At 36.2% G+C, this 12,362-nt stretch overlaps 1 protein-coding gene across 3 annotated transcripts in view; it reads left to right on the top strand.

Moving 5' to 3' along the window:
- si:dkeyp-72e1.9 (syntaxin-binding protein 4) overlaps positions 1-12,362 on the top strand; it is a 40,869-nt gene that overhangs the window by 2,125 nt on the left and 26,382 nt on the right. The window contains exons 1-2 of one of the 3 annotated variants that reach the window (XM_052553000.1): positions 6,933-7,149; positions 8,869-8,942. In XM_052553000.1, coding sequence (XP_052408960.1) covers positions 7,082-7,149; positions 8,869-8,942 — 142 coding nt within the window. In that variant the 5' untranslated portion in view covers positions 6,933-7,081. Of the gene's footprint in view, positions 1-6,932; positions 7,150-8,868; positions 8,943-12,362 lie in introns of those variants that run through there. The other 2 variants (XM_052552999.1, XM_052552998.1) reach the window with 2 other exon arrangements.

Genomic DNA, 12,362 nt, shown 5'->3' with positions numbered 1-12,362 from the left:
CACACCTGTGATGCTTGTGCTGCAAATAGCATAGCATATTAACATTTTTAATGGTCACTTGACAAATAGTGACTTTATTTACCATTATTTTTACCTTTAATCAGTGCTTATGGTTTTTCACAAACAGGGCATTGTTCTTCATTGCTGATGTTGCACAAAAACCCCATGTAAAGGTTTTGGACTTGTATGAAGAGTTTTAGGAAAGGGCTCTCGCTATCACAGGGGTGTCCAATCCAGTCTCACTCATGGAGAGCTAGTGTCCTGCAGAGTTTAACTCCATCTCAGTTAAACACACCTGAACCAGCTAATCAAGGTCATTACGTGCATACTAGAAACCTCCAGGCGGATGTGTTGAGGCAAGTTGGAGCTAAACTCTGCAGGACAATTGCCCTTAAGGACCGACTTTGGACACCCCTGCTCTACCATGAAGCTTCAGTTGTGATGCATGAGTCTGTCACTCTTATGTGAATATCTGTGGATTAAATACTTGACTGCAATATACACTAAAAAAATATGTATATATATTTGAAACAAATTTCACTCAGAAATTAATTATAAATTTCACAAATAATAATAATAATAATATAGTAATTTAAACATTACATTTTAAGTTGAAAAACGCTAGTATATTCTTGTGAAATGTACTCAAATAATCTGTTTAAAAAAAGTTTATATAAATAAATAAAAGGATGGTGTATAGCACACTCTGAGCCTGCTACATGAGTAGACTCAAAAGTAACATTTGTGTTGAATGCAACCTTTCTTTCCCTTTATTATAGACCAGACACAGTCAGACACAAACTATATGTTTTTAAAGACATTGTTTTCATACTGTTAACACTAATAAATCTTTGTCTGCATGGTGCCTTTTTATTGACCCCCCCCCCCCCCCCCCCATGTTTTTGGTAGTCGCTATTATCAGTGAATCAACATCACATTTTTGCTGACTTAGCGGATTTTATTTATTTATTATTATTTTATTTTTAATCAGCCTTGTTAGTCATGGCATTGCCTAATAATGAGGTCTTGTCAACTGGTTTGTTGTGTCAGCTTTGTTGTGATTCATTGATTTCTCTGCTTTTTGCAACACTGTTGTTAGAGATTCATTAAAAAAGGCTTTTCTTTTTATTTTATTTATTAGTTGATCTGTCAGCAGAACAAATATTTAGTGTTAGTTTAGTGTATCTATTTACTAGAAAAAGTACTTTATTCTTACATTTCTAAACATATTTTTATAATTATAGACCGATATTTAACATTCACAGTTCATACAGCTTTATTGTCGTTAAAGAAGTTTGAATTTATTTGTATTTAATACATCTATTGTATTTTTGTCAGATCAAAATATATTGTGGTTTTTTTAGTTCTCTCTGCTTTCGGGAAAAAAAATAGAGCATTAATAGACATGTTTGACCAAAATCGTCTAATCAAATTGCAGTCTTATTCTTTGGTAATATGAGGAAAACAATTCCAACAATCCCTTCATGAATGTTCATCCCATTCAGTCTTGTTTTATGCTGACAGCATCAAGCAGGATTAAAAGTGGATGATATGTTGTGACATTTCCTGGGATGTGTTTCTGTTTGTTACCTACAGAGGGCAGTCATGGGCCCAGAATGCAGCAGCTAGTAAACAGGTCAGACTGGCCTGTCAGACTGTTTCAGATTAACCCATTTCACCACACTCGGTGGTCCAGCATGGAAATTTGGCACTCGAGTAAAGCTGCCACCCTCATTTCCCATTCTTCATTACTGCAATGGGTGGCACGTTTACTGAGCTTTGCCTTGATGAAAAACAAAAAGTGGGACTGGCCAAAAACTGACATAGTGCGTCTCCGCTGTTATGATTTCTCAATGTGGACTGGATTATCCCATAATCTGATAACAACCCACTGTGCAGATTTGGTGATTAAAGTTCTGATGCAATGCGTAGTTGCCATGTCTGCTGGAAGGAAAAGGGACAGTATGCATGGGTGTATTGTGGTCCATGCTAGTTTAGCTTGTGTGCATGAATTTGCAGTCAGAGAAACTAATAGATTTTTTACATAAATATTTTTGAGTGGTTGACATGACTTGCCTTTTCTGTGTAAAATGGATTTATTTGTTTCAGTTCACAGCTCAGGATTTTGAGACTAAAAGTGTTTTTTTCCTGATGCCATTAGTCAATCAGTGTTCTGATTAGTGGTCGACCGATATATCGCCAAGGACGATATTTTTCAAATATCGGCATCAGCCGATAAGTTTTTCCATTGTGTTTGAGGCAGGACTTTTATTTTGACTGCGCTGAGAGCGGCAGAACCTGTGACACTGAGGACCTTTGAAGTGGCCAGTTTTGAGCACATCGGTTTGGAACGACCCTTCAGTATGGCGGCCATGATTGTTTTCAATCCAAAGAACCCTTTGGAGGGCGATATACCCCTTTTGGAACACACTGTCCCTCTTGTTTACTGTCGTTGTTAACAGTTCTGTCAAATATGGAAAGAAGTCTATCTAATAATCAGGTAGAAGGGTTAAACAAAATAAATTAATGTATACAGAAAGTATGTAACGATTGCTTTTGTATTATCAGTGTACGCATGTCAAAAGATTTCAAACTTCTTAAATATTAATAATTATTATTATAAACACTTGCGTAATTAGTCACATGGCATTTACAGCTCAGGTGTTTGGCTCAAAAGCCTTTGTTTAGAACTGAATGCCAAAGAGCAAAATGGCAGCTATGTTATTAAAACTATTAAAATTTCAGTTTTCTTATTATTTGAGAGACTAGTTAGAAAAGTCATATTTTTAAAAAGCATTGAAACTATAACAGGCTAAATCAAAAAATCAATTATTTGCTCCAGAATTTGCATTATTTTAATAGCAACTATGCATTTGTCAAAGATTTCAACACAAACTATCATCATTTAAGCCTAAAACAAGTATATAATTTTCATGTTATTTGTCAGTTAAATTTCACCCATCCATATATGTGTGTATTGCACAATGGATAATTAAAGTATATTTGTTTATGGTCCCTGAAGTTCTGATCCATATGAACAGACTGAAGATGGAGAACAATCTTTTCTCCTAAGACGTCCATTTCAGATATACCTAATATATACTAAAGAATTTCAACCACTATATAAAAATTCACTCTGTGCCAATAAATACATGATATAGATAGATGGCCCATATAAATTCACATTCTCTGACTGCATCATGAGAAATAACATGGACAATCTGTCATGAATCGTCATTCACAGGATTTACAGCTTCAGCGGTTTAAGAGGGTCGAAGGGCTGTTGGCTTCCTGAGATTCTTGAGTGGTGAGATATATGATACGTTGGAGCAAGAATTTATGAAATTTAGAGATACTGGTACAAATATTTATATATATATATATATATATATATAAATTTAATAATTGATTCATTTAATAGTTCCCTTTATTCTAGGCTTCAATGAAAAAAAATCTACAGCACAGTGTAAGTACTGCAGCTTCAACATATAACATTATACTCCTTTTTTTTCTTTGATGAGCAGATTTGTTTTTATCAAACATGTTACAGCATGTTGCACTGCGCAGTAAAGCTAGTGTCTGTGTGCGTTTGTGTATCGGGGTGGTTGAAGGGTGAATATTATGAAAGACATAAATGTAAATACATAAGTAAATATTTTGTGTCCTATGAGTAACTGGTGATCTTAGCTTATTCTTTAGGTAGGATTTTTCCAAACGTTCTCCGGGACATTTGAATAGCTCATCTCAGACTGTCTTCTAGCACATAGTCTTACGCTAAGCCTTGCAGTGCTTAATATCAGCCAGAGCTTTATGTTCTGCCATTCTCAGGCCGATTCTTGAATAAAGAGCAGCTGTCTCCTGTATCTCAGAGGCTGCCCTCAAAGACTATTTATAGACTTGTAGTATTAGGCTTTATAAATGTAGGCACAGTCACTTTTTAGAGCAAATGAGATGAAAAGTCCTGTACTTCGGTCATCACAGAACAACTCTTTTTCTGTGTCCCTTCAGGTTTAGGGTACAAAATAGACAGAGTTCAACTGCTTTGCCTAAATCCCGTAAATGAGTTAGCATTTTGAACTTCTGACTCTTTCGTCCTGAAGTTTTTTTTTTTTTATTATTATTATTTTTTTATGGGTTGTTGGTTAAATGCCGATATTAAGGAATGTGCTTAGATTTTATCTTTTTTTTTTGGAACTAAAGAAGTTGTCGGGGACATCAAACGTCATCATGTCGAACAGGAAACTCATCTACTTACTTGTCCACTTTTTTTGGTTGTGTTCGTAATTGTGCTTCTGAAAACTACTGTACCTCAAACTTTCCAAGAGTTGTCGGAAACGTACTGGTGGTGACAGTGAAGTCATGTGACTATGGTGGAGTTCATTTATAACTTAACGCAGACTTTATATGTCTGTCTGCCAGTTGTACATAGTCTTTAAAATTCACATATGTTGGGAAGATTCTCTAGATGATAAAATAGGCAATCAGAGTGATCCTTCTTCCTGGTTGGCCTATAAAATTAGATAATTATGAATATAATGAATGAGAGAGATGGATTCTGGAGATGCCTGGCACAGAAGTTTTCATTTTAATGTGTTTCTAAGTTGTAAGGATGCATCACACGTCATCGTTTTTCAGCTTTCATTGGTTACTATCAGAGAAATGTACTGTTACAGTCAAAATACTCCCTTATAGACCTTAGTCAGGATATTTAATTTTCCAGCTTTTTAAATAAAAACAAAGCAGTGACAAATAGATGATGTCATAATTGGATAGTTCACCCAAAAAAGAACATTTTCTTAAAAAAAAAACTATCCTTGTAAGGTCCTGTCACCTTTTTTTAAAAGATGTACTTACATCTATCCCTCAGAGTAAAATGTTTAGAAAAATACTTCAGCAGTTAATACACACTGAAATGCTATTAGCTACCAAAGCATTTCAATTATTATTATTTATTTTTTTGAATGAGGTGTCTGTGAAGAGGGGCGGTTGAGTTTGAGGGACTAAGGGTCTGGTGGACTGTGACCTGGCCCTGCACGTGGTTGATTGACAGGTTGTCCTAGCAGATTACGGTGCACAAAAGTACACTGTCCAGTCATGGCTTGATATGTGAATGTGCTAATCACACTTGACATATTAACCTCATGAGAGGATTCACAGGAGAAATTTAAGGCAAGCCAGACAGAACGCTTTAAATCATTGTAGTTTAGTGTGATAATTTTTGAAAATAAAGCTTATCATGCCCAGGTGTTTAACCTCAAATTACATCATTACAGCCTGTGAGTTTGGAAAAAGAAAGGCTAAGTCTGGTCGCTCTGTGACTATCACAGAGCAGAGACGTGACAGATTGAGTACACTAGTAGATACATCATTTATATTGTTAAATAAGACATCTGATGAATTATTTTTTTTCTCTTTGCCTGATAACATTATCCAAAATGTAGCATTCAGTTAACTGCAACACAAGGGACAGGCATAAAAAAACTAAAGCACACTTGACTTTTGGCCTGATTTCCTCCAATTTACAGTCTGGAGATGTTGCTAGTCACCAAAAATCAGAGTCTGTCTGCAGATTTGAGTTTGTATTGTGTATGATGGTCATTTTTTAACTTCAGACTATAATCCCATCTGGTTGGAGGAGATCAAACATGTTTTGATACCTAATTTGTCATGCATCTCCTAACAACAAGGCACACGACACGTTTCTGAGTGATTTCGTTGTGAAAGTGAAGATTTTTTAAGTCTGGTAGTGCGTGATCCTCAGCTGTTTAGTGTATGATGGCCAGCTTTTCCTTTGTGACTATTTACAAAGTCGCGAATCTAGTGGTTTTTGGTACAACCTTGTGTGACTTGTTTTGGATTGTAGCTCAGGTTGCCATTAAAAAGTGGTCTCTGAGTCCCAGGACATGTGTCGAGGTAAATGACATTAAGGAGTTACACAGTGACAATGCTTTTAAGGGAAAGTGTCAGTCTGACTCTAACTAGGCCACAAGCAACACTGTTTGTAGAGCACTAAATGACAATAATCTCTTTTAACAGGTAGTCACTTCATTACATTATGAATGTAGTTAGTCATTTCAAAGAAGCCCACATAAAGACAATTTTAAGAGTACAAAACCCTAAGTACATTTGGTCAGTGTAATCCAGACATTGTGTAATTTTCCCTCAAGCATGTGTGTATAAATCTGATTGCTGTGCGAGAGGAAAGCACTCTAGCTTTGCATGGGATGACCATAGACAATAACACTTGCTAAAAATGGAAACAGTCGAGAGATTAAATATGTCTTTCTGAGTTGACAAGGATTTAGAGTTTTCTGCTTTTGCACAAATGTCGTTTCTCCCCAAAGCATCAGCGTTTCCTGTTTTTTCCCCATTTTTCATGACTACAGTGAAATAGCTTCAGTGGCAATGTGATCCCATCATCAGGAAGTAAAGAAAAACAGCTGTCCTTCAGTATACTGTAAATTATGCTACACTTTTTGATTAGACTTTTTCCACATCTGTTGGTTTAACCAAGTAAGGTTGATTTAGTCATATTCAGTTGCATCACATTTTATTCACTAGGCTGTGAATGGGCTTCATCTGGATGTATGTTCCAGTAATATTATTTTGCTTTGTAGATCCTGTGTCTTGTTTGCAGACTCAAGAGATCACAGAAGCTTGTCAGTTTTAATTCCCATATCATGTTTGATCTGATGCAAAATACTTTCAGTATTTCACAGTTCAGTCTGATGTAGGCTACCTGAAATATCCCTTGCATTGAAATATCTTAATGTCAGCAACACTTTATATTTCACACCACCTTTAAGCCGTTACAGTTCTTTCATAAACGCAAATATTTGGCTTCCAGCTTGGGAAGCACCTGTTCTAGTCATTGTTAAACAATGGAAAAAAAATATATCTTTCTAAAAAACACACTACCCCTCATTTCTGTTGCATAAGATTTAATCTGTGGGCAAAGTTGGCGATGTTTAGGATGATCTGTATTAGAGGGCTGTAGCAGTGAATCATGTGGCTCGCGCTGTGTCGGACCTCCGCGAGGCGCTGATCGCGAGAGGAATGGGCAGACGCTACACGCCGCTGGATGCGCAGAAATCTCTTCAAAATGCCTACATTTTCGGTCATGTACAAGGGAGCCGTCATGATTAGCAGGTAAAAACCTTTATTTTGGTCATTTTTTGTTTTGTCAGTTGATTCACGGCTCGTTTGTTTCCAGCTCATTAGCTCCAGTAAACAATAAACGCTTGAGCGGTCTTGAGAGAAGCGTCGACGTAACGCGCGTCTTCACTTCGTCCGCTACTGTTTTGGGAGACTTTGGGTACTTTGTGGTACCTGGGCTGTGCTCAGGTGTGTCACTAACAATGCGTGTTACCAATATAAGTGGTGAGAGAATGGAAAACGTGAGTAAAATGTGTTGGACGACGGTTACTTCACCATTCGTTCTTAAACAAATTGCATTGATTGCAGTTAAAGCGTGTAAAAGTGCGAGTTTGATTTCATTGGTCCGCTATATGTTTCGAAGAATGCACAACACTATAAAGGATGTACTATTAATGTGCTCTAATCACCTGGGGATTATAATGTACTAGTGCGTACTCACTAAATCCATTCATACACATCTCGTGGAATTCATACAACTTTGCAAGGCTTTATGCTTTTTGAACCAGAGGTTTTTAAACTTTCTGATGCCAAGAACCCACCTCAAAATGATGATCCATTTGCGAGGGACCCACTTTGTAAAATGTAAAGGCAGCTGGATATTTTCATGTACAAAGTGAGCTCTATATTAAGCATGATATTTAGGACAACTTGCTTATTTTGCAAAATAGAATAGTTGGCTTGTATAGCCTATGTCCATTTCTCTAAAAAACAAAATAACTCAAATGTAGGTCTGGAAAATATTTAATATAAGTAGTTGTATCTTAATGTTCAGTTAAGTTCAGTTTTACAGCTTTTTACAGTAGATATTGAAAACATCTCCAGTGAGCAAACCAAAAATAGAAACAAAAAAGAGGCTAATAAATATTCTTGAATGCATGTATAAAGATTTGAAATTTCTTATTAGAATAAAATAAGCATGATTAGTCCCACATTGATAGTTCAACTTATGCCAGGAACTTTAACATATTTGTTTTTTCTTTTTTTTTTTTCACTGACCCCCTACTATTTTAAATGTCTATTAGAGGCTGCGCTGTGCTGGGGACAGTGCACACTCTCTGTTACGTAACTCTTGTGAAGCAAGTTTAGCTTGAATTGTAGCCTCAGAGGAAGTCTTAGGTTCAAACAGTCTGAAATACAATTTCAAGGAGTCTGCAGGAAAGGCTGGAAGCATGTAATCTTTCTGGTGAAGTACTGGTTAGTCACTTAACAACAAAATGCCCAAAGAATGTAAGTGTCCTGATAAATTGCCTACTAAAAAATAGGCCTCATTTCCACTGCCAAAGGGTTGAGTTTCTTTAAGAAAAATCTTCATTTCACATGATTTAAGTAAAATGTAATCACTGTTATGTGACTGAGTTCTCAGAGAAATCAGAACCACACACAGATTCTGAGTTCATGAGAAAGAGGAGCCTGTCCAAAGCAGGACGTTCATGCTAAATAATTCATAATGATTCCCCACTGGAATGAACTGGTCTTGATACTAATAACAGTCCACAGGCACAGTGCATACAGAAAATTTGCCCCCACATAAACTCACAGTGTATATATATTGTTTCAATGTTCAGAAATGAATTGAATCACCAACTTAAAATGTAACAGATTTTGTTTCACATAAAAAAGGTAGATTCTCTGAATCTAACAAGCCTTACTTTGTTGCTAAATTCAAACGTACTAAGTTTGTTTTAACATGGATGCTGCTTTTCTTCACAGGACACTGATGGGTCCGTATGGAGGAGATCGAGCAGTGCATTCTATGGAGTTTACAGACTGTGAGAATGGATTAGGTTAGTGCCTCTAAAACGTATTCATTTCATTGTGCATTTGTACAAATCTTTAATCTTTGAGGACCACCTTGAAAATTTTTTTTTTTGCGTGTGGATTGAGAATAAAGGGTTACTAAGAATTATTGAAGACATAAGAAAGATATGGAGCAGCACATCTTTTAGCTGATTTTAATGAGGTCTATTGTACAGCATGCGTCTCTGATCTCTAATGGTAATGGAGAAGTGAAATAAAGTGTTCGGTGCAGTCTCCCAGAGAAGTGATGGGATAGGTTTAGGGTTCGGTTGTCTTTCAAGTCTTGCGCTGTCATTGTTATATTTATTCGGCAGCCTGATCTCCCTCTTCACAATAGATCAAAACCATTATTTGAAGGCGGCTCTAAGCTCCTTAAACCTGTCCTTCTTATATCCTAACTTGCACAGTCAACAATCCATTGTGTTACGAGACGATTCTGTTTCAGGAGACATTTCCATGAGTACAGACTCAAGAGGTGAAGCTCTGAATAAAAACAGCACCGATAAATAAAATATTGTACAACACATATTTGCAGTGCTGACACTGTCACAAGCATTCAAGGGTTTTTCCAGGACACAGTCCTTACTTTGCATTTATTTTTGAGTTATATGACATTTTTTTGAGTTTCAGTTTAGTAAAGAACACACTCTGTGGATAACCGGTTTGCATTTCTTTTCATTAAAGTGCTTCCAACGCTGAAGATTTATCTTAAAGCGAATCTATTAATGTGCAATACCAGCTCAAAACTCAATTAGTGCCAATACATTGTCTGTCTATTAATACCAGATAAGCCTGAAGCAAAAAGAGGATATTTATTATTCCACGAGTGTGACTAAATCGTGTGACCAAAAGCGAATCTGAAGCATCTGTCCATCAAGGGAAGTGTCTTTTTAGCATGTTTCTGCTTCACTGCCTGCTAATGAATCTTCCACAGGTATGGGTGTGAAAGATGCTCATCGCATTAAAGGCTTTCATGTTTCGGTTCCTGTTGTTTCAACAACATTGATTTGCAGTTGCTCTCTCACACAAGGGATCTGCCATCCTTTCACACTGACATCTAGACAATGAGTTTATTCAATATAATAGTTTTTAGACGAACCCTAAGTTCATCAGTTTTCTTATTACATGTTATTGATCTTACGGTGAACAAATTCATTGAAAAGATTTATCTACCACTTAATATTTAATCAAAATATCATACCTGGGTCTTTGGATGAAAAGTCAGATTTTTCTCTGTCAGTGTATTTTGGGCGCCTCTGATCATTTAACCTGTGAAATGGCTGGCGAACGTGAGCTGAGAATAAACAGACGATATCGTCCATTGGTGTGGATGCTAACATTGTTATCTTTACAGTTATATTTACAGTTATCATTCTTGGTGGTAACAGGGCTTTACAATCAACCTTAAGCTCACATTCAAATCTTCCTTTATCCAATCAACAGCCGATGCAAAGTACAATTCCCTGCCCCTCTGAAGAAAAGCTCTGTTGCTACTTCCCTTTCATCACAACTTTAACTCAGTATTTTTTGTTTATGTTGTACTGGACTCGTCTTGTTCTTAAAGGAATAGTTCACCCAGAACTGAAAATTCTGTCATTAATTACTCACCCTCGTATCGTTTCAAACCTGTAAGACCTTCGTTCATCTTCAGAACATAAAATCTGAGAGCTTTCTGACCCTGCATAGACAGCAACACAGCTACAGCGATCAAGGCACAGAAAGGTATATATACATATTTTGAAATAGTCCATGTGACATTAGTGGTTCAACCGTAATTTTATAAAGCTACGAGAATACTTGTGGTACTCAAGATGATGTTGTGAATGCCGTTGCACTGAAAACATGAACACGCTGTTGCACCTCTGAGAACTTTTAAGGCTTGTTCTGTGGCGTTTATATAAGTCTTGTGATGGGTTGTTGTCACAGAGCTGTAAAAACAGTTATGCTCACCAAGCGAATGAATCGCGTTTGTGCCAAACCTTTATTATAAAATAAAAACAAACCCTCTCTTTCAATCCATTAACATTTCTCTCGGTTAATGTTCCCGGTCTCGCAGTCGAAAGTGTTTGTCATAGCAAATCAACACACGCTGTTGTGAATAATTAAGTGAAGCATCTTCTCATAGGAATAATGAATAATTGAATAGACACAGATACGTCATCGATGTACTATAGTCCTTTGCCATGTCACAAATTGTGACGTCAAGACAATGTAGATTTTAAACCCGGAAGATGAACATAGCACAAAAAAGTTTAACATTCCCAGTTTTCTCCAACAGTTAAAATGATCGGATCCTAACATTGTCTTCTATGATGTCTAACACAAACACCTCTGCTATGCTCTGCTAAATCTTAGAAAAAGAAACAGGATTCCTGTGTTTAACTCACTTTAGTAATCGATTCAGTGCAGCACAGTCACCAGAGAGATTTGGAGCTTTTTCCAAAAAAAGCTAATTTCAGAGAGGATGCAAATCTGACAACATATACCTGAAGCTCTGAAAGTCTTATGTGTGTAATACCTAAAACTAATACTGACCAGAGCCAGCTGTAAATCCTTACTTTGGGGAGACTCATTTGAACATAAGCTGTTTAAGACCTCTATTATCAGACTTGAAATCAGACACCAATTAAGTCATCTACAGCAGCTGGAGTGCAGTATTTATCATATTTACATTAGGATTACTTTCCTTACCAAAGTGATAAATCATGTACACTGCTGTTCAAAAGTTTGGGGTAAAGTAAAACAGTAATATTGTAAAATATTATTGCAATTTAAAATGACTGTTTTGCATTTTGATATAATTTAAAACACAATTTAATCTTGTGATGTCAAAGCTGAATTTTCAGCATTATTCCAATCTTCAGTGTCGTGTGGTCCTTCAGAAATGAATCTAATATGCTGATTTGATGCTCAAGAAATGTTTCTTATCATCATTGTTGAAAACAGTTGTGCTGCTTAAATCTTTTGTGGAAACCTTGATATATTTTCTTCTGGATTTATTTATTTTTTTATCAAAAGAAGGTTCCAAGGAACATCATTTATTAGAAATATAGCCTAAAATGTTTCATAACATCATAAATGTTTTTACTGTTTTTACTGATCAATGGTATGCATCCTTGCTAAATAAAAGTAATAATTTCCTTCTTTCTTTCTTCTGTTTTTTTTTTTTAAATCAAACTGACCCCCATTATGAATTTTTGAATGCAAGTGAATGCTACAATTTACATTACACGTTTTTTAAACTATTGATTGAAATGGTTTTGGGTTTCTAAAAGGGAACAAATGAGAGTTAAAGCTTTCAGCAGGCAGCAGGAATCTATTGTTCATGGTAAAAATAAGTCGGCTTTATCTCCTCTTGTTTAGTCAGAAAAAGGATGATTCCCAGTCTGTTTAGTCAGAAAATAATA

This window comes from Carassius gibelio, chromosome B3 (genome assembly GCF_023724105.1).
Source record: "Carassius gibelio isolate Cgi1373 ecotype wild population from Czech Republic chromosome B3, carGib1.2-hapl.c, whole genome shotgun sequence".
In the NCBI taxonomy this organism is placed as follows: Eukaryota; Metazoa; Chordata; class Actinopteri; order Cypriniformes; family Cyprinidae; genus Carassius; species Carassius gibelio.
The sequence above is the reverse complement of the archived record's forward strand: the minus strand, read 5'-3'. Positions and strand labels throughout refer to the sequence as shown.